At 26.5% G+C, this 21,808-nt stretch overlaps 4 protein-coding genes across 8 annotated transcripts; 2 read left to right on the top strand and 2 right to left on the bottom strand.

Moving 5' to 3' along the window:
- The first annotated feature begins 9 nt into the window (after positions 1 to 9).
- On the top strand, positions 10 to 2,671 carry LOC126863642 (uncharacterized). The gene is made up of 5 exons (XM_050614021.1): positions 10 to 421; positions 1,248 to 1,551; positions 1,649 to 1,909; positions 2,072 to 2,224; positions 2,344 to 2,671. The coding sequence occupies exons 1-5, from the start codon at positions 129 to 131 to the stop codon at positions 2,500 to 2,502; spliced, it is 1,170 nt and encodes a 389-aa protein (XP_050469978.1). The 5' UTR covers positions 10 to 128; the 3' UTR covers positions 2,503 to 2,671.
- LOC126863664 (NECAP-like protein CG9132) lies at positions 2,617 to 5,823 on the bottom strand. 2 transcript variants are annotated; one of them, XM_050614078.1, is made up of 3 exons: positions 5,655 to 5,823; positions 4,630 to 5,026; positions 2,617 to 4,538 (listed from the first exon to the last, which is right to left on the bottom strand). In XM_050614078.1, exons 2-3 carry the CDS (start codon positions 4,981 to 4,983, stop codon positions 4,287 to 4,289), a joined length of 606 nt encoding a protein of 201 aa, XP_050470035.1. In that variant the 5' UTR covers positions 4,984 to 5,026; positions 5,655 to 5,823; the 3' UTR covers positions 2,617 to 4,286. The 2 variants fall into 2 exon arrangements, with proteins under 2 accessions (XP_050470035.1, XP_050470034.1); XM_050614077.1 differs by having other exon boundaries at positions 5,534 to 5,820.
- Positions 5,824 to 6,542: 719 nt separating this feature from the next.
- On the top strand, positions 6,543 to 15,151 carry LOC126863601 (cohesin subunit SA-1). 4 transcript variants are annotated; one of them, XM_050613903.1, is made up of 19 exons: positions 6,545 to 6,729; positions 6,827 to 6,990; positions 7,049 to 7,227; positions 7,365 to 7,538; positions 7,607 to 7,811; positions 7,934 to 8,263; positions 8,346 to 8,951; positions 9,024 to 9,366; positions 9,437 to 9,670; positions 9,748 to 9,940; positions 10,012 to 10,198; positions 10,280 to 10,584; positions 10,675 to 10,886; positions 11,035 to 11,201; positions 11,319 to 11,370; positions 13,179 to 13,214; positions 13,424 to 13,597; positions 13,678 to 13,762; positions 14,370 to 15,151. In XM_050613903.1, exons 1-19 carry the CDS (start codon positions 6,707 to 6,709, stop codon positions 14,385 to 14,387), a joined length of 3,687 nt encoding a protein of 1,228 aa, XP_050469860.1. In that variant the 5' UTR covers positions 6,545 to 6,706; the 3' UTR covers positions 14,388 to 15,151. The 4 variants fall into 4 exon arrangements, 3 of the variants coding, with proteins under 3 accessions (XP_050469862.1, XP_050469860.1, XP_050469861.1); XR_007688932.1 differs by lacking the exons at positions 13,678 to 13,762; positions 14,370 to 15,151 and adding an exon at positions 12,189 to 12,613 and having other exon boundaries at positions 6,544 to 6,729; positions 13,424 to 13,540; XM_050613904.1 differs by lacking the exons at positions 6,545 to 6,729; positions 6,827 to 6,990 and having other exon boundaries at positions 7,081 to 7,227; positions 7,451 to 7,538.
- Positions 14,891 to 21,727, bottom strand: LOC126863592 (interaptin-like). The gene is made up of 11 exons (XM_050613867.1): positions 21,556 to 21,727; positions 21,151 to 21,239; positions 20,948 to 21,009; positions 16,724 to 20,862; positions 16,356 to 16,654; positions 16,060 to 16,235; positions 15,827 to 15,981; positions 15,555 to 15,644; positions 15,379 to 15,441; positions 15,166 to 15,282; positions 14,891 to 15,039 (listed from the first exon to the last, which is right to left on the bottom strand). The coding sequence occupies exons 1-11, from the start codon at positions 21,586 to 21,588 to the stop codon at positions 14,965 to 14,967; spliced, it is 5,298 nt and encodes a 1,765-aa protein (XP_050469824.1). The 5' UTR covers positions 21,589 to 21,727; the 3' UTR covers positions 14,891 to 14,964.
- Between the last annotated feature and the right edge of the window lie 81 nt (positions 21,728 to 21,808).

Raw genomic sequence — 21,808 nt, 5'->3', positions numbered from 1 at the left:
CAATTAGTTCAATAATCCCTAAAGAATAGAGTCATCTGGATGAAAATCTAAATTATCTTTCCGTAGTGAAAGCAGACGATTTTATATAGATCCGAAACGTGTTTGATCGGTTTTTGTGAAGTGAGAGAATGCAAGTTATTGGGGTTGACGGTCGTGTCGTCGGTTATCTTTTTTGTTTTCTGATACTGCAAGCGAAACTAACGAACTCAAGAACCTCTTGGAGGCTCAGTGCTGACAAAGTCGTCAAAACAACAGACTTCGTGAGCACAGTTGAGGATGATCCTATCCTCGATATCCTGGCGAGCAGCATTAGTATCGGAAATGGACACAGTTGGAGTAGAACAGCTATTTCTGAAAAATACGAAAAGATACAACCCTATTGCCAAGATTGTAAAAGTGTTGTTTCTGGAAACCATGAACGGTAAGAAATCACAGGAGTTTGGTTCATCTTGGGTAAGAGCTATGTCATATATCTTGTTTCAGAATGTCAAATTGATACTTTTAGTACCTTTTGAAATAAACTGGATTATATGTATATATTGAACTTGTATTTTTCAAATATATAATTCAAGAATTTATAAATACCCGGAATAAATTATATTAAGATTTGATGTTTTATGATTTTTTTGTATACATAATACCTATAGTATTCTTACAATAGAATGATGCACACTTTTATAATAACATTCTATTTAGTTGAACAATATTTAAAGGTCTGAAAGGATATATTCCTCAGGGATAAAAGCTTTTGTTCCATTTTTGTATTTATTTAATGTAACTTATATCAATGTTTAGCACACATATAACAATATCAATGAGATTTTAACAAAAACATTGTAGTTGGTATTTGACATTGTTTTCTATATTACATTGCATGTTTTGCATGTTTTATATAATTATCAGTATCCAATTTATTATTATAGTGTATGTTTCACCTGTCATATTTTCAAAAAAGTACAAAACTAAATATTTAAACTGTATGAAAAAGTATGAATACATAAAATATATAAGAATCTGTAATTAGTTGATTTAAAAAAAATTATATAAACATATTTTTATATATATAAATCTTTTTATATACTTGTATATTTTAATTATTATCATTATTCTTATATTTTAGATTTTGTCCCTAATAATTATTATAAATAACCTGATGCAATTTTCTGTTTCTTCCTGTAGTTAGTATTTGTGTGTGGCTTACTGTTCTTTCAGCGTTAAAAAAGCCCTAACTTTGGTCCCCTTGGCAGACGATTCTCGTCATACGTGTTGAAGGATACACCAAATGCTACTGAATCTTTCCCTCTATCATCTCAACTGTCAAACGAGCAAGTCATGTGCTCTTCTGGTCAACAATGTGAGGATATAATTCTAGACTGTGGAAAGCCTGTCAATTTCACTTATTATGACAACTTGCTTGGTGTTGCAAATAGAGATAAGCATCCACTGGTTCCAGAACCTAATGTAGCACTCATGTTTAAGAAGAATGGTGGCAAGACTATGGATGTTGACATTGATCTGTTAGAGAAACGCTTAATGAAAGCAAAAAGAGAGGTACGATTATTACAGAATACTTTGTTTATAAATAAACAAATAGGGAGACCTAGTGCAAAACTGTATATATATATACACTTTATCCAATTTGTTGTAGAAACCAAAATCTGTCCAACTTTACAATCAAATAGGAAATTTTTGGCGTATAAAAGGTGATGCACAAAGATCAATTGAATGCTTTCGAAGAGCGCTTGCTGTATCACCACATAATGCAGAAGTTTTGTTAAATTTAGCTCGAGTATTATTAGTTCAACAATATTTGGATGATGCAACATATTTAGCAAGACGTTCTTTGGAATTACAACCTCCAGATCGTAATGCTTGGGAACAATATCTTACACTTGGTCAAATATTTAAGGTAATTGAAAGTTGTAGAAATATAATCTGTTTCATATAATCACAGTGCATTTAAATATATATTCTATTTGATTATTATTTATAATACAATATTATTTAAATTTGTTTTGAAATATTATCAAGACATAATTTATCACTACAATGTTTATTATTTTGTTTGTAGGCATATGGTCATTATCAAGAAGCAGCTGTACATTTACGACATGCTTTAGAATTAAAACCAGACCTCTCTGAAGCAGCAGAAGCTTTAAGAGAGGTAGAATCAATTCCGGCTGCAAGCATACATATCTATACATTACTGATAATAATATGTCTGGTATGTAAGATAAAAAATATATCATTGTATTGCTTCATTAGTGCATTTTACGTTAAAAAAATATAAATAATTGTTATTCATAATATATTGAAAGAACTTTCAATACATTTATGTTGCAGGTACTTGGAGTACTGTTAGTAGTTTTAAGCAGTGTAGAGTGTGATGAAGATTCTAGTCTAGTTAATGGACAATTTCAACGTCCAGTTCAACGTCACTTTAGTCGCGCTATGGCTATGCGCAGTTTACGACTTAATGTTTCTCGTAATAAACGTTGTTGATTATTAAAAAAAAAATGAATAACCTTGTGATAGAAGAAAATTTCAGCTACTATTATCATTTATCTAACTACGAAGTATTATTTGTAATATGATTTTTAATAATTATTTAATATATTAATAATTATGCAATTTATTATAATTATAAATGAAAATATACAATAAAAAGCAACACCATTTTTCATTTACTACAAAAAGAAAAATAGCGTTAATGACTACATATTCGAGTGCAAACTTTTTAAAGTGTGTAACTATATACACACATATGCGCACGTGATTTAATATTAAAATATTTTCATGACTAAGAATGGAATGTCATTTACGGAATTATAAAATATTTTTGTTGTTACATTAAATATTAACATAGGTATTATTAACAATATCACTTAGCATCATTTACAATATACAGTAATATTAGAATATATAAGTAATCATTTTATGTACCTACTCACAAGGTCTAACGAACTTTTTTTTTATCTGTGAATAATTTACAAATATAATTTAATATCATCTTTAAATAATAATTTTTAATATATACATGAAACAATGAAGTTCTTTTACTTCTGCAAATAAAAATATCTAATAAATTTATTTTTTATTATTCCGAATATATATTAACTTCTCGTTCATTTAGTATAATATTTTCTGAGTTTTATACAACAATATTTTTAGATGTAAAACAATAATTTTCTCTTTTATTCTAAAATAATTCACTTTAGTATATAATTTCTTCAAATTGTTTCTAAATTTATATTTGGCCAACAAAAATGTTCAAACAAAATTTATATCAATAGCATCAATATGAGATAAAATTTTAGTGTCACTTTTAAAAATAAAAGTATGTAATATAAAGATCTTACATATTTCATAACAACTACGTGATAGCACAATAATGTGAAATATCATTTTGTAGATTATTAGTGAAAAAAAATCGAAATATAATCTAGAAAATTAGGCCGTACATTTGCACAATTCCTGCTTTATGTACAAATACCGTAAATTAATATTAATTAAAACTATATACTATAATTTAATTCATATTCCTTTAAGGGTTTTCACAAAGAATGTATCCATGCAATAGACAATACCAGAAATAGTTTCAGTGTATTTTGTATTTAATACTGTACTACTGATAAACGTCTTTGTTATTAGCAAAATTTTATATTTGATATCATAAACGTATTCTTATTATTCTTTAATCACTTAATACATTGCTTATAGTTCAAACTACCTCCCTTTTCAATTTGTACAAGACAATAAACTTATTTGTTAACTATTTATATAAAAAATATGAGTATTTCACACACTTTATATAATTTGTTTAAATCAGAGATATAATATGTACATCTTCTAACATTTGTGAAGAAGAAAAGAAGAGAAATTAAATATCCGTGTGAACTTTTTAGTCTATCTTAATGTTTTATAAAAACATACTAATTTCAGTAAATAAGTTCCATTGAAGAATTTTAGTTAATTCTTAAACAGAATATTTCATTAATTCAAGTGAAACTCCTTTTGATATAATTCATTTTGTAATTGAATCAAAATATAAATTTAAAAAATATGTAAATACTATATCATAATATAGTAAAATATATGTAGTTGATTTACTATTCACCATGTACATAGAAACATCTTTGTCAATAATTACCCTTAAAAGATATCTATATGCAACATACATGCATATTAATATACATGTGCACACAGTGAATATACAAATTACAATATGCATATATAGTCTATGATTCTACAGCACTGCTATATTAAATTTTAATACACCTTGCAAGTTAAAATTGAACCCAACTGGCATTTCCTACTGTTGGTGGTTGTTGAGTTTGAGATTGCTGTGATGCACTTGCAAATTCTCCCCATTCAGAACTTGGTTGATTTTGATTCTGAGCAGGTTTGTGTGCAGGAGATGACGTTGGAGTTTTTGCAGGTGGTGGTGCAATTTTTACACCACCTGGTGGAGGTGGTAAACCCAAGTTTGTGTTGGCACGCTGTTTTGTTTTAGCAGTAACTTCACTACCATCCTTCTTCTATATATTATAAATATAAGAACTTTGAAATTCATTACATAATTTAATATCTAAATTTTTATAACATCCAATACTATAAAAAAATCCTTACAGTGATTTTCATGTTTATTTTTATTGTTTCTCCTTCTTTAAATCTGAGGTCTAATTCTTGTTTTGGTGTATCTTTTTCCTTTTCAATTTGTTCTTGATTTCTGAGCCATTTAAAATGATCTTGAAGGGCAACATTTAAATCAAAACTATCAGATCTATCCAAAAATCCAACACCAATAAAAGCTGATCTTCCATTATCATCTTGAATTCTTAGAACAAAATAACGAGAAGAATCTGTAACTGGTTCAACTGCAATTCCTGGATATTGTTCAATTGGACATTTTGCAAATAATTCTCCAGTAACTTTATCTTCCAATTTAATAGTAATTGAGTCTCCCTGAGAGACAAGACGCATACGTCCAGTCCATGTAGGTTCTTGGAGATTCCAGTCAGCTGCTCTAAAATATAATATGTATTTAAAAATAAAATATTTATTCACTCTCATTAATTTGTCAACATCAAAATTAACATTTTTTATATTATTTTAATATAAATAAATTTACATTTAATTGAACTAAAAAAGATGCATATTTTTTATGTTATAAATATTTAGTATTTAAAAAAGAGATCTTTAACACAGACATTTTGTAACATAAAAATTTGGAATTAGATTTCCATAACTTTAAAAGTTTTACAAGTCTAAATCTTATAAAACTTTATGATATTGTATTCCAGATGTAGTACTAATATTATACTTTTAACGATTTCCGGTATAACTTTTGCTGACGTATTAAACGTCACAGCTAAAATTAATAGAAAAAACGTATTTAAAATGGCAAGAAAATATGAGATCTTTTAAATGGCAGTGAACAAAATATCATATTTAAATATATCTTTGCATACATTGTCGTTTTATAAAATGAAATATTTTTGAGGAAAATACTGTCAAAAAGAATCAATCGTACCGATAACCCCTATTCGTTGACCTTGGCGGTATTTTAAATACAAAGACTTCAGATTTCACAAGTAATACACTTTCATATGTATCCATTGTATTTTTTGACAAATCACAGAGAAAGTGCTTACGTTCGAGAGTTGAAACTTAACGAAGTGCTATTTCAAAATTCGTTTATATTTTGTGACGGATCTCTGCCGTGATTTGATAACTTTATCTCCAGTCACGCCTCCTATCCCCCACACAAAGACCGTTAACCATGGATTATTTCACTAGTGATAATAGATTCTCTTCTGCCAGTGGCACTGGTCCAATGTCAGTTTTTGCGTAGAACATATTTGTAATTTGAATTAAAATAAAGAGGGTCAATTTTTATATATTCATTCTTTACTTATTGAAATGTTACTCTAAGATAACATCTTGCAAGTACTAATGCCAATATTTATTACAGAAAATAAAATTTCTCATAATATGTGTAGAAAACATTATAATTATATTATTTCAAATATAAATTATTAATAGAAATATCAAAGGTATTTTTAATATCTTCCTGCTAATAATATTAGATAGTTTACTAGATAGACAATTACATAGGCACTAATAAAAATTAGATAGTTTATCTATTTTTTAAAATTTATTCTTTATACGGATGTTTTTTATAAGGATTCAATTTGAAATTTAGATTTATGAGTATAAATATACTGAAAAATTAATTTAAAAAGGTCTGTTCATATCATTTGTTCATATCATTTGATAAATGATTATGTTCATTGGTACATATTTACGTTTATTATAAGACCAACTATTTATATTCATAAAATGCGCGGGATTATTTGACAAATTCTATTAATATGTTCTTAATTTTATTCTATAGGAATATAAGAATTCATTCCTAATTTCCACGTTTGATGGGAGCTCTTTTAGGTTTAGATGAATCAAACCGGTTAATGGATATGGACATAAGTTTGGAGTTTATATTTTATAAAAATGAATTTGCGGGAAAATGATAGACACCTAGCGGTGAGAGTGCCAAACAATCAGTGAGACACACATATCCCGGAACGTGAAAATAGCAAATCAACTTAAATACATGATCCATGCATAATCCAACGTAAATACGTTTAAATACATTTTTATATAAATATCTTCATTAATTTATATATCATAATATAATTTATATAATATGTTTACTTCAATTCAAAAATTGTAAGTTATATTATTTAAATATTAAATATATATGCTTCTAGTAAAAAAATATATATGTAAGATATTTACAGTATATTATAATGTATTGTTTGTTTAGCCCTGAACATTATCCATCCGAAAGCTATAGTTCTCCAAGTACATCACAACCACAATATCAGGAACAGACAAATTTTGAGAACCAATCCCAATTTGAACAACCTATGACACCAGCAACTCCAACTAATATGAGAATTACGAGGAATACACGTGCAAGATTACGTGGTATGACTCAAAATGATATTTCTTTGTTATCTATTTCTAAATAATGATTCTTCTGCAGGAGGACCTATACAGCAACCAAAGTATAAAGAGATAGATACGGATTACATTCCAACTACTAGTGGTAGAGGAAGAGGAGGTAGTGGACGTGGAAGAGGGAAGCGAACACATCATTCACATAGTTTGGAAGATGAAGCTAGTCTCTATTATGTCATTAGAAACAATCGGTCTTCATTAACTGTATGTTGACTGTCATGTTCAAAGAAAAGTTTGTTAAAAGTATTTGAATTATAATAAATAATAAATTCGTGGATAGATATTTTTATGTATATATATATATTTATATATACATATATACACGTATACCTTTTTTGTAGACTATTGTTGATGATTGGATAGAAAAATACAAAAGTAATAGAGAAAATGCTCTTCTTATGTTAATGCAATTTTTTATTAATGCAAGTGGATGTAAAGGACGTATTACTTCTGAGATGCAAGCAACAATGGAGCATGTGGCAATAATTCGTAAAATGACTGAAGAATTTGATGAGGTATGTTAATATCTATTTTTTATAAATAAATAGTTTTCTCATATAATTCATAATAATTTGCAAAATAGGAAAGTGGAGAATATCCATTGATAATGACTGGTCAACAGTGGAAAAAATTTCGTGCAAATTTCTGTGAATTTGTCCAAATTTTAGTTAGGCAATGTCAGTATTCAATCATTTATGATCAGTTTTTAATGGATAATGTAATTTCGTTATTAACTGGTCTTTCTGATTCACAAGTAAGAGCTTTTAGGCATACTGCTACTCTTGCTGGTAAGATATATTTTTATACATGTTCATACTTATATAGCTACATTTATATTTAAATATAAAAGAAATTATATTTATATTAATCAATTAACTAAATTAATAATATGTTGTGCTATTCTTCATAGCTATGAAACTCATGACAGCATTAGTAGATGTAGCTCTAACTGTATCAATAAATTTGGATAATACACAACGACAGTATGAAGCTGAAAGGCAGAAAGCTAGAGAAAAGAGAGCTGCAGATAGATTAGAATCATTAATGGCCAAACGAAAAGAACTTGAAGAAAATATGGATGAGATAAAAAATATGCTTACATATATGTTCAAATCTGTATTTGTACATCGCTATAGAGATACTTTGCCAGAAATTCGCGCCATTTGTATGGCAGAAATAGGAGTATGGATGAAAAAATTTCATCAAAATTTTTTAGATGATTCTTATTTAAAATACATAGGTAATATATATTAACGTATAACATTAATATGATGGACTTATATTCATTTTATAATATAAGTAAATTTGTTATAATTTTCTAGGTTGGACGTTGCATGATAAAGTTGGTGAAGTTCGATTAAAATGTCTCCAAGCATTGCAACCATTATATGCATCAGAAGAATTAAAAACTAAACTCGAACTTTTTACAAGTAAATTTAAAGATAGAATTGTTGCAATGACATTAGATAAAGAGTATGATGTAGCAGTACAAGCTGTTAAACTTGTCATTTCTATTTTAAAACATCATAGAGAAATTCTTACTGATAAAGATTGTGAACATGTATATGAACTTGTCTATTCCTCCCATCGTGCTGTTGCACAAGCAGCCGGTGAATTCTTAAACGAACGTCTATTTCGCCCTGATGATGAAGCAGTAGCTGGCGTTAAAACTAAACGTGGAAAGAAGCGTTTACCGAATACTCCACTTATTCGAGATCTCGTATTATTTTTTATTGAATCCGAACTTCATGAACATGGAGCATATTTAGTAGATTCTTTAATTGAAACGAATCAAATGATGAAAGATTGGGAATGTATGACAGATTTACTATTAGAAGAGGCTGGACCTGAAGAAGAAGCTTTAGATAACCAGAAAGAGACATCTTTGATTGAATTAATGGTTTGTTGTATAAAACAAGCTGCTACAGGTAAGTTTTTGTGTTCTTGTATTTTTATGGAATTGTATGACAAATATAAACCTCCTGTAATTTTCAAAATAGGTGAAGCTCCAGTTGGTCGGGGACCAACTAGAAAAATTTTATCAGCAAAAGAAATGAAACAAGTTCATGATGATAAACAACGGTTAACGGAACATTTTATACAAACACTACCGCTTTTGCTTGATAAATACAGGGCAGATCCGGAAAAACTCGCAAATTTACTTGCTATTCCTCAATATTTTGATTTGGATATCTATACAAAATCTCGACAAGAGCAAAATTTGGATTCGTTGTTGAATAAAATTCATACAATTGTGGAAAAAATGCATGACACCGAAGTTTTAGATACGGCTGCAAAAACATTAGAACATATGTGTATAGAAGGACATGCTATTTTTACCAGGTAAAATTTTATGGCGGTATATATTGAAGTTTTTATGAGAGAATATTTATTACTTGATGTTTCAATTCAGGTGTGATGTAGCACGCTCAACGTTAATCGATTCCATTGTAAATAAATATAAAGAAGCTATTGATGAATATAGAAATTTAATAGAAGGGAATGAAGATCCAGATGAAGATGAAATTTTCAATGTTGTACAATCTTTAAAAAAAGTTTCCATATTTTACTCTTGTCACAATATGAATCCGTGGGGAATATGGGATTCTTTATATAAGGACATTGAAGATGCCAAAGATCCATCTAAGTAGTACCATTACATATTTTGTATTATATATTTGCTGGGAATTTTATTCATATATGTATATAAATATCTTATTACAGATGTTTACCACATGAGGCAGTTAAGTATTGCATAAGTGCATGCTTTTTTGCTATTTTATGGGGACAAAATCATCTTATGGAAGCTGCAGATTCTGGAAATCAAGGTGAAGATGAATGTCGGCAATTAAAAGAGCGTTTGCATTCTTTTATGGGTTCAATGCGTTATTTTGTTAGTGGTGATGTAAACGCTACGGTAATTACTTTATTCATATTTTTTACTGTTTTTAATATGTCGATTGTATGTATTTGTCAATGTTGTTTCAGCCTACTCCACCTATTTTAAGAGAAGAAGCATATAATACAATATGCGATTTATTAGTAGTGTTTTGTAATCAATTAACAACACATTCTAATCCTTTAATGCATCAGTTAGTATATGAACCTGATCAAGCAATGCAAAACATGCTTAATCGATTTATTCAAGAATACGTATTTTTTGAAGAGGAAGATGGTATGCTATATTAATTTATTGAATATACACATCTTTTGTCTCACAAAGATTAATTTCTGACATAAAATATTGTAATTGTAGATGAACATGATGAACATTCAAAGATTGAAGAATTACATAAAAGAAGAAATTTTTTGGCTGGTTATTGCAAATTAATTGTATATAATATGATACCTACAAAAGCAGCGGCTGATGTCTTTAAACATTATGTAAAATATTATAATGACTATGGTGATATTATCAAAACTACATTAGGGAAAGCTAGGGACATTAATAAAACAAATTGTGCTTTAACTATGCAACATAGTTTAAATATTTTGTATAATGAAATAGTAACAGAGAAAGGCAAAGTTAATAGAAACAGTGAGGAATTTACTGCAATTAAGGTTTGTTTACATATATATATCAATATTTTACAATTCAAAAAATATATAGAAAATCTGTTTTGAAATAAAGATATGTATTAATATCTTCAGGAACTCGCAAAACGATTTGCTTTGTCATTTGGCTTAGATGCAGTAAAAAATCGTGAAGCAATTACTGCTTTACATCGAGCAGGTGTTCTTTTTGCAATTACACCACCAGATGGTATCGAACAAGATCCTACAGGGCCACCACCTAATTTATCCTTTCTTGAAATCTTATCTGAATTTACGAATAAGCTTCTTAAACAAGATAAACGAGTCGTGTAGGTATAATCTTTATTCAAAACTTTTTATTTATATATTTCTTTCTTAACGAATTTGTTATCTTAATTAATATTTAATTATAATATAACATATGTATATATTATATATTTATTTAATTAGTTAATTTTATATGCATTTGTGTCACAGATTAAATTTCCTTGACAGAAGATTACAAGCTGGAATGCCATCCTCACGGGGAGAGGATTGGCAACCTTTACTTTTGTACAGGAACAGCTTATTACATGGCGAAACAGATCAAGTTCCAGTAACAAGTAAGCGCGCATATACAAGACGTAAGAAGGATCATTTAGCTGGTATGTTAATCAATATATTATGTCTTAATTGAAATTTTTAATAATCTATATTAGAAATATTAATAAATATTTTAGCTTTTAACGATACTTGTAACAATTTATATAAAATGTTTGCAGAAGAAGAAGAAGCAGATGAGCCTGAAGAAGGTTCTGATCATGAGTTTTCCGGGTAAGTTAGGTGTTCATATGAAGCTAGTAAAGAATAACATATTTTTTATATTTTATTTACTAAAATAATTATAGAAGTAGAATATTTTTTTCGATAAAAATTCATAATAAAATCAATCTATAATTTAAATCTATGTATACTTATACGCAACACACGCTTTATTGCTTTTAAAATACAAGTTATGCTATGAATGACAAGTATTTAGTTCTAGAAAATATTGCAAAATTAGCTATTAGATTTACACGCTTATGTAGATATTAATGCACATGTGTATAATGTGCACATTTCTTTTCAGTATTATTAGTGTTGCATTCTCGTGTTAATGAATGCCAAAATCGTACTATGCGTAAATTTGTGCGTAGTTTAATTACTAATATAAATACTCTTCTCTCATTATACTTAATATTTATTTTGCTTTATAGTATGCTTTATTGAAATGTACAATAAGATATTACTATTAAGAATTAAAAGTGCAAAAGATATTCTAAAAACGTAAAATATAAAAAATTGTAAAATAATTTTATTAATTTAAAAGTGTTTTATGCAAAAATATATGTGATATAATTTTGAATGCAATAAATATATTGTAAGCTTATTGATATTTTAAGTTTTGTTTTATGTGTATTATTAAACAAATATTTTTTTATAGCCCAAAATTTTTAGGAATAAAACTTTTTTTAATACACTATCCTTTATATATTTATCATTTAATTGCATGCTTGTGCTAATAAATACTTATTGCCATTGGCGTCTTTATGTAAATTATAAATCTGTTGTGTTTGCATGAGTAGTAATCTTTTATGAATCGCTTGTTGCAGGCTACCTGATCGTTATTCAAGCTAAGACTTAGTTTTTAGCAAAATCTATAATATATTATAATCATATAAGGGGCAAAAATTGTATAAGGAATTAATGAGGTCTATTATTCTTGGTGCCTGTTTTAAAATCAACTTTCAAACTAGTGTAAGGAATTATATGTAATATTGTCAAAATATCAAATTAAGTATCAAACACATACCTAAATAATGTAAAGAGCAAATGTTATGTGAGGAATTGATGAAATCTGTTATTCTTAGTGCCTAATTTGGCTACTAAAGAACTCATCTTCTATAAACTAGTGTAAGGAAAATAAGATAAAAAAATGAACAATGATATTATGAAATGATAATATTTTTGGAACACCTGACAAAAAAGTACATAGAGAACGATGTGTGTTCTATTGAACCTAAGAACTTAAAACCAAGTAAGTTTAAAATATCTTGTATTCTGTTTATATATTGATAATATACAAATTGGTGATAGATATAATGAACATGTGATATTAATTAAAATAAAACCCTCTTCTCCTATGAGTTCCCAAATCCTACTATCAAAATTTTAGATCCATAGCGAATAAGTAATATTATACTTTGTAAAGCTTTTTCCTCATTAAAATTTGCAGGAAATGTGACAGAATTAACCCATCGTTTCACATTTCCTGCTTAATATCGGATTTCTATATTTTACATTTTTTAACACGCCGTTCTCTATTATCACCGCAATATTATAGAAATGTTTTTAGGTATTTGGTTTGTTAATACTTGGGTTAATTCTGTGTACTTTATTCGAGTAATTTATCATTTTTCGAATGTAATGACCAGACACATTAATATGTATGTACGCGATGCGAAATTTTATAATATATGCATATGTTCGTATTATATGGGAAATGTATGTGAAACTTCAGAGTTATTTAACATAAATTTTTGTCCCTTTATTTATAATATTAATTCTAATATATTTCCATCAATAAAAGCTTTTTCTTTCAGTAAACACAAGAAGAAACGTGGTGCAAGGAAACATCAGTGAGTAAATTCACACATTTTTTTGTCCATAGTTACAAAAGTAGATCAAATTTAGATTTACGTATTTGTTGAAAGAAATAAGTTTGCAAAATATATATATTCAAATAAAAATATAAATTTCTTCTGTTTAATTAAAAAAATTAATTTTATAAAATAAATTTGAATATCTGCTTTTTTTGTAGTATTATTAGTTTAAATCTTTATTGCAGATTAGCCGTTAATAAAGTATCAATAACTCGTGGATCTAGGGCAACTGGAATTTATGAAACCAACGAAGCTACACAGATGCAGACATCTCCATCAGCAATTATTGAAGATGCATCGACCAGTCCTTCTCAAGACATAGATAATAAACTTAAGACATTACAAATTCAATCGAGGTCGTAAGTAATGAATCCTTAAGTTTGATAAATCCAAGTATTTTTTCAAGTTAGAACTATTTGTAACGAAAATATTTTCTTAGACGAAGAAGTCAAGATAATATAGAACCAAGAGAATTAAGAAGAACTTCTAGAAATTCTGGTCGTTATGTAGAAGGGCAATATATGGTAAGTTATAATAATCTTTCATTCATAATGTTATACGTTAAATATTTAAACATTATTTAATCAATCTTCACCTACGTGGTCATCACTGAAATTTAAAGCTTATTAACTTCAAAACTTTGATAAATTAATTTTTTTAATAACGTATAATTACATAATATGGAGTCAAAGAATATCATAATTTAAAAACTACATTAACTTAAAGTTTTAATTCCATTCCTTGTCTGCAATTGTCTAAAACTGTGATGGTTGTTAGCTTAATATTGCGATTTGACTCACCTATCTAGAGTAAGAAGATTAAATTTTATGTATATAATACAATAATATAAAGAAGCGCGATATAGTGCTAAAGATGTAGCTCTATAACATTTTTCTAAAACACTTAAAACCCTTGATATGTGTGTAAATGTATTTACATGAAATAAAATTTAAATATATCTACAATATTTACATTAATAGAAAGATTGTGCACACACATTGCATGCAGATATTGTGTCACAATTTCGTCCTTATTCAATGATAAAACATTTACAGGCAAACAGTTGAATATAGTATCGAAATAAATATAGTTTATATCAGCACAAAGTAATAAAATGCTTTTCTGTTATAGGAATCCGATTCCGAATAATGAAGTACAATAAAAAAGAATATATCCATTCAAGATAAAACTAAGAGGAAATGATTTGTGATACTTTATAATATACATGTCGTACTGAATAAGTTTTAAACGTTAAAAATAAAAACTTGTTCAATCGACGTTAATTCACATTCAATTATTACGTTCCATTTTACGTTTTGAGACTATTGCATTTTTAATGTCATTTTCTTAAGATATTATTTTCATTATTTAAAGCCATATATTTTCTTTAGAATTTACTAGACATAACAGTAGTACATTTTATAATGGTGGTATTCTTCTATGCATAAAACTTTTGAACGTTATTGTTATTAAAAAATTATTTAATGACTGTCCAAATAACATATGAATATAAATATTTTTTTGTATACCATTTGCTTTTTCGATTTGTCTGCTGTTGTATTCTATTCTAATTTGTATTATTATATTATATTATATTTGTTACATATATATATATTATACAACTATTATATAATTAGATGTGAGAGCCTTAATGAAAATACATTTCTTTTTTACAATTATAATAATAATTATTATTAAACATTTTATATTACGTACGTACGTACTCTCATCTATCATTTGCGTTACGATATTTTCGGAATATGCTACTTCTTCTACGACCTCTTGGTGTAACAATAACTTTCTATAAAAAATGTAATTTAATATTTACATAATCTATGTAAAAATTTTTTATTTATTATGTTATTAAATGTAAGAAACAAGAAGTATGAAAGTAATAAATTATTTTTAAACGATATGAATAACTTACCTCGTCTTGACCTCGTGGAAGGAATAAACTTCTCAGTGTTCGTGGTGTAGTCGTTGCCCTCTCTTTGCCGTTTCTTTCCCTTAATATTCTTGAATTTGGGCTTCTTAATTCATTACCCTTCAATTTTTAAGTATATGTTAGAAATAAATCTTCAGGTCAAATGATATAAATATATTGATATACAAATATACTAGTATCACTCATTACACTTACCTGTATTGATAATCTTCCTCCGTTTTTACTAGGAGTTGGAGGCCCAGGCTTTTTATATGATGTCTGCAAAATAAATATTAAAATGTTATAATGTGACGCGAATAACGGGAGTTCTAAAAATAATGTTATGCCCTAAAAATTCATTATTTGTTTGTAAAATTATCTTAGGTACATACCTGAGTTCTATCCTTTTTCTTAGCTTTTTGTTCAGGAAGCAAACTTTGACTCAAACTATCATTAAATATATCATCTGGAACTGAACCTGCCTATGATTGAATTAAAAACAATAAAATATATACATCTTTATATATATATATATATATATATATATATATATATATATATATATATATATATATATATACAAGTAAAATTAATATAGCAATGAATTCAGAATTGCAGTTATATAAATATAAATATATTATATATGATACATATATATGCTTACTTTAATCTCTTCTTCTGTAAATGGTAGAGAATGAAATTGCATTTCAACAGGATAAGATGACTTTAAATGAGGTTTGCAAAGAGCATTTCTTTTTTTCAAAATAGATAATCTATCTGCATCAATGATTTGCGAAGAATTACCATCTTTCATGTCAGCTAATAATTTGAATTTATATAATTAATGGTTTAAATTATTTGGAATTAGTTTTATTTAATAAATTATTTTTAATTTACCTAAATAAATATTATCAAGTACTTCTCCTTCTTCATCCTCTGCATTAAATGCATTGCCCATTGTTTGTATACTCTTAATACTACATCTTTTTTCGTATGTTGTTCTTTCTTGTATTACTGAAATTTTATGTAAAACATCTTCTTTAGTTTCTCCTAATAAGTATTTTTTCTCACATCTGAAAAAGAAAAGATTTGAACAATATCTGCTAGGATATCTAAAAATAGATAGATCTGCAAATATCTAAAAGGATGAAGTAATTTTTAATCATTATTCATTATTATAAAATCAGTCTTACTTAGGATTTTTATGTTCCATTAAAGAAACTATATTTTGATCTAAATTTTGATATTTAGTTTTTAATTCAATTAATTCCTTCTGCAATTTTTCCTTTTCTTGTTTTTCACTTAACAGTCTCTCTCCAACATTCCAAAGCTGTGAACTTAAGTTAGCAACATGTGCCTTATATTTACTTAATTCATCTGCCTGTTTACGACATTGTAGTTCCATTTTTCTTTGTAATGACTCTAATTTTTCTTGTACACATTGTTCTTGTTCTCTATTTAGCTTCGTTATTTGTTCATTATATAGCATTTTCTGTAATATTTGATACAAAAATAAGTAAGTTACGAGAAGTGCAATATGTACAAATATTAATATACCTACCATGTTTTGTTTAATTTCATCTATTTTAACTTTATATTTATCATGAATATCTTTTAGTTGAATATCAATATCTTCTTTCTTTGATCGTTTGCTTAACTCATTCCTTTCTTCTTGCAGTTTTAAATTCTGCTCTTTTAATTGTGTTGCTTCTTTCTTTAAGTTTTCTATCTCTTTTAATGATGTTTCCATTTCTTGCACCTTAATACTAAGTTCACCAATATCACCTTTTAATCTTACATTGTTTGTGTGTGCACAGTTTAATTTACTTTCTAAGTTATTCTTAGCTTCTGTCAGTTCATTAATTTGGAATTGTAACTTTTTCTCTGACTCAGATTGGAATTTTGTTTCATCACATTTAAAATCATTTTCAAAAGAAATAACCAATTTTGAAAAATCATCTATTTCATTTTGCAATTGAGTAATGTTTTCTTGTAATATTTTATTTTTATCTAATTCTGCTTCAATAATTGTTTTCTGGTCAAAAAAGATGTCTGAAGAAATATCTAATATCTGTTCACTCTCTTCTTTCAAGGAAATATCTTTTATTTTCTGTTCAAACCATAAAAATTGGTCCCATAAGATATTCTGTAAGGGTTTTATATTTTGAAAATGATGAATATGATACTTAAGTAATGTATTTTCTAAATATGTTTGTTTGCTTTGTATATGCTTTAATTCATCACACACAGATTTATCTATCATGAGAACACTATAGGAACTTGTTAATAAATTGTCCCATTTTTGTTTTAATGTATTTAAAGATGTATCTAAATTTTCTCTTGACTTTATAATGTTATTTAAATAATCTTTTAATGATTCCTTATATTTGATGAAAGTATTTATTCGTTTTATATGGTCTTCTTGTAAATTATTTAGTTCTTGTATCTTAATTTCCAATAATTTTATTTCTTCACATTTTGTAATATAGTTATCTACCATTACTGTTTGATTTTTTAGAGTTTTATTTAAGTTTGTATTTTCATTTGAAAGTTGTAAAATTAATTCACGTGATACCTGTATTTCATTAATGGACTCCTTTAAAGTTCTTAAAATATTTTTATTTGTATCATCATTATTTATGTCTTGTACATTATCTGTAGTATTAATATAAGAATTTTCATTCTTAGTAACTTCTGCAATTGTAAATTTTAAGCCATTTGCTGAATGTTGTAATTCTTCACAAATTTGTATAACTTCTAATCTTTTTGCATCTTCAATTTTACAATATTCCCTATTTTTATTAAGTTCGTCCTTTTCTTTCTTTAATATTTGTTGCAATTCTTCTATAATTTTGTTTTGTTTATAAGACTCTGTTTGTAATTTAAAATTTGTACTTTGCAAATTTTGACATAATAATTTTTGGTCTTCAAGTTGTTTACAAAGTACTCTTTTGGATTCATTGAATTCTTTTTGTAATTCTTCTAATTGTAAACATTTTTCCTTTAAAGCTTTCTCTTGAGTTTTTAAAACTGCATCTTGATTCGTTCTTACTTCCTGTAGATTTATAATTACTTCTTTCAGTTTAACTTCAGAAGCAATTGTTTCTTTTGATAATTTTTCAAATTTATTTTCCACAAGTTCCAATGTTTCCTGTTTTAATTTTACTTCTATATTTAGTTTATCTAAGTGACATTGTTTTTCCAATAATTTTGTTTCCAGTTCTTTTATAAAATTTTTCATCTTAATTTCTCCTTCTGTTTGTAAATGCATTATATGATCTTTTTCTAACTTTAAGGAAGTAATTTCATCAGTTAGATTTTCTATTTTTTTGTCTTTAAATTTGAATTCATCTAACATATTACATACTTCTTGTTGAGATTTTTCAAATTTATCATTTACATTATTTAAATCCAGTAGAATTTTGTTATTCTCAGATTTAAGATCTTTATGTTGTTTCTGAAATACTTCTTGTATCTCTTCAAATTTTTCCAATTTTTGTGTAAACTCTGTTAATTTTTGTTTAGTACAAATTAATTCTGTCTCCAAATGATTTGTTATTTCCTTATTTTTTATTAAATCATTTTCTAACATAACATTAAAACTTATACTATCTTCTAATTTCTTTTTATTATCTGTAAGTTCATCTTTCAGTTGGTACATGGCAAGCTGTTCTTTCGTGTAATTAGTATATAATATTTTATAAGCATTTAAAATACCCTTAGTAGTTTTTTCATTATATTTTTTATACTCATTTATCTGATTTAATATATCTTTTTTCATTAAATAAAATTCTGATTCAAAAGTTCGAATATTTTTCTTTAATGTTTCTATATACATAGAAGAAGCTTGTAAGAGTGCATCTTTTTTATTTACTTTTTCTTCATATACATATATGACTTTTTCTAAAGTTTGTTTTTGGAGTTCAATTTGTTTTAAATACGAAATTTCTTCAGAATATTTTTCTGTAACATTAGTAAGCTCGTTAATTTTGGTTGTACTTTCTGCAACAGTTTTTCTTAATTTTGATATCTCTGTAGTATTCTGTTCATCCTTTTGTTCTAATTTAGATATTTGTAATTGAAAATTTTCAAGTTTTAATTTAGCTTCATTCATGTTATTACTTAATGATTCCAATTCTAGTTGCTTCAAAGTATACTTCTGATTAAAATTATACAATATTATTCGTAAACATTCTATTAGTTCTGTAGTTGTTTTGTTGTCTAATTTATCTTCTACACAATCAGTTTCTAAATTATGTAATATAATCTCTTTCAAATTTGTGTTATATAGATCAACAGAAGTTTTATATGAACTATTTTGATCTTTGATATCTTGAATATATTTAAGATTTTCAGATATTTGTGCTTTAACTTCAGTAAGCTCAGTGTTTAATTTAACATTATTTATATTTTCTTTGTTTAAAGATTCTTCCAAATCTTTAATTTTTCCTAACAGAGAATTCTTTTCAGTAATTAATACACCTTTGGATTTTTCAACGACTGACAAAGTTTCTTTTTGAGAAGTATATAACATTTCCAAATTTTTATTTTGTTTTATTAGAGATTCTTTCTCTTGTTGTAAGGTTTCAATTTGTTTAGTCGATTCACTTATGATTACATTTAATTTAGTTTCCGTACTTTGTAATATTTGCCTCTCTTTCTTTAAAAGTTGTGTTGTACTTTCATACTCTTGATTTGCAGATTTCAGTTTTTCATTTACAACATCAAGTTGTGTCTTTAGTAAAGCAGATTCTTCTTTCGCTTCTTGTAATTGAATATCAATTACAGAACTTAAAACTTCACTGGTATTTAAAGATGCTGAAGATGAATTTAAGGGTACTATATCATCAATTTCAAAACTTTGTTCTTCAATTGTTGTTTTTCTAAGTTCTTTTAAATGAGTACGCAACTCTTCATTGGTCTTTTTTAAATTTACTAGTTCCCTATCCTTAATTTCTCCCTGAATCTGCATGTTTTCTAAAGACTTTTCACAATTTTCTACTTTGTCTCTAAAATATATATATTGCATTTGTATAGATGTTAACTTTTTTGTCAATGTGTCAGCATCTGCTTCAAGTTTATCTATGTTACATTGCTTCTGCAATAGCTGATCTTCTAAATGATCTATTTCCTTCCTGTAATATTGTTCATAATCTATTGTGCCCTTATTCTTTTCACAAGATTGTGGAGTAGTCGGTTTCATTTTTTCTTCTCTTAAAACTTTTATTTCTGCAGTCTTTTCCTGTAATTTCTTCTGTAGACTTTGTATTTTGTTTTGTTGAATTCGTATATCTTCCTGTAAATCAATTTTCTCAAATCTCTCTACTTCTAATTCACTTTTTAACATTCTTAATTCCCTATTTCTGTCATTCAATAACTTATGATTTTGAGCAGACCATGTTACAGGAGAATCAAAAAAGTTCTTAAGAGCTTTTCCTTTAGGCGTGACAGGTATTTTTGATGCATCATTCTCTATTCTAGCAATTATTTCTTTTAATGTTTCTTTGTTTATGTCTTTCTTATATGGAATAGTCATTTCAAGAAATGATTTAATCTTAAGTTGCGTTTCATGTTGCAAATTAAAACACATTTGATGATGAAATGATGGTTCTTGAGGTACAAGCAATAAAAATAAAGATGCAATATAAATGTGTTCCATTTCCTCCAAATTTTTATCAAATTTATATTTTGGATATTCATCTGTAAAAAAGATATAAAAAGCATATAATATATTCTTATAAAATAATTATATAATACAGGAAATACTTATCACATATTTACATACCTTGTAAGTATTTTACTATAATATTTTCTGTGTCTGTACTATCTTTAGTACCAGTCCATGAACTATAAAGCAAAATATGTTTGACAAGAATAAATATATTCTAATAGAATGAATATTATGAATGCACATTATTTACATTAAAAAAGAAATTCATTAAATATTTCATTAAAAATTTAAGTGTAAATATATAAAAAATTACTTACAATGATTTTATTAATTTCTTGTAAACCTTCCCATTATCCAATTCTTTCAAGTCTTTAACATTTGTTTCTAATATATCTAAACAATTTAGCTGAAAAAATATGAATTTTTGTTAGAATAAATTATAATGTAAATATTTACATTACACTTACATTATTTATAAGTAAACACTTCCAAACATTTTATAAATATAACCAAAATATTTATTATTTAATAAGTATTTTATTATATTTTAATTGTATATCAAAATATTTATTAATGAATATCTGTAATAGTGTAACAAAAACTAAAATTTAATTTGTTCATCTTAATTAAATAATCGTATTATAATATAATTTGGAATGACTCATTGAAATATTAGTTATTGGTTGTTTATAAATTTCTTTTTATATGGCATTAATACTAACCCATTCCAATAAAACTCCGATCCATAGTTTCATGATATAAAAAAGGCAATTACTTATTTACGCTTGTAAAAATAATAATAGTTAGAACTTATGCGCTCCTTCGACGTATACTTTTAACGTTCCATTGAAGGTACGTTTAATTTCAAATATTCACTGCTTGCTTCACTTTGCAGGTTAGGCTGCCTATTTATATTATTATAAAAATATCCCTACATACTGCATATATATTTACTTAAAGTCCCTAAACTTGCTA

Source organism: Bombus huntii, chromosome 3 (genome assembly GCF_024542735.1).
Source record: "Bombus huntii isolate Logan2020A chromosome 3, iyBomHunt1.1, whole genome shotgun sequence".
NCBI lineage: Eukaryota > Metazoa > Arthropoda > Insecta > Hymenoptera > Apidae > Bombus > Bombus huntii.
The sequence above is the reverse complement of the archived record's forward strand: the minus strand, read 5'-3'. Positions and strand labels throughout refer to the sequence as shown.

Bases quoted from the DNA above. Each gene is read 5' to 3' on its own strand.
- LOC126863664 (XM_050614077.1), bottom strand. From the start codon at position 5,619: ATGGATACATATGAAAGTGTATTACTTGTGAAATCTGAAGTCTTTGTA. The intron at 5,027-5,533 runs GTACGATTGATT...ATTATATTTTAG, and splicing joins TCAACGAATAGGGGTTATCG to AGCAGCTGACTGGAATCTCC. The intron at 4,539-4,629 runs GTAAGGATTTTT...TATAATATATAG, and splicing joins AAATAAACATGAAAATCACT to AAGAAGGATGGTAGTGAAGT.
- LOC126863592 (XM_050613867.1), bottom strand. From the start codon at position 21,588: ATGAAACTATGGATCGGAGTTTTATTGGAATGG. The intron at 15,982-16,059 runs GTAAATTAAAAA...TCAAATTATTAG, and splicing joins ACTTGATAATATTTATTTAG to CTGACATGAAAGATGGTAAT. The intron at 15,283-15,378 runs GTAAGTGTAATG...TAAAAATTGAAG, and splicing joins GAGGAAGATTATCAATACAG to GGTAATGAATTAAGAAGCCC.
- LOC126863642 (XM_050614021.1), top strand. From the start codon at position 129: ATGCAAGTTATTGGGGTTGACGGTCGTGTCGTCGGTTATCTTTTTTGT. The intron at 1,552-1,648 runs GTACGATTATTA...AATTTGTTGTAG, and splicing joins TAATGAAAGCAAAAAGAGAG to AAACCAAAATCTGTCCAACT. The intron at 2,225-2,343 runs GTATGTAAGATA...TTTATGTTGCAG, and splicing joins TACTGATAATAATATGTCTG to GTACTTGGAGTACTGTTAGT.
- LOC126863601 (XM_050613903.1), top strand. From the start codon at position 6,707: ATGTTTACTTCAATTCAAAAATT. The intron at 6,991-7,048 runs GTATGACTCAAA...ATTCTTCTGCAG, and splicing joins TACACGTGCAAGATTACGTG to GAGGACCTATACAGCAACCA. The intron at 9,671-9,747 runs GTAGTACCATTA...ATCTTATTACAG, and splicing joins GATGCCAAAGATCCATCTAA to ATGTTTACCACATGAGGCAG.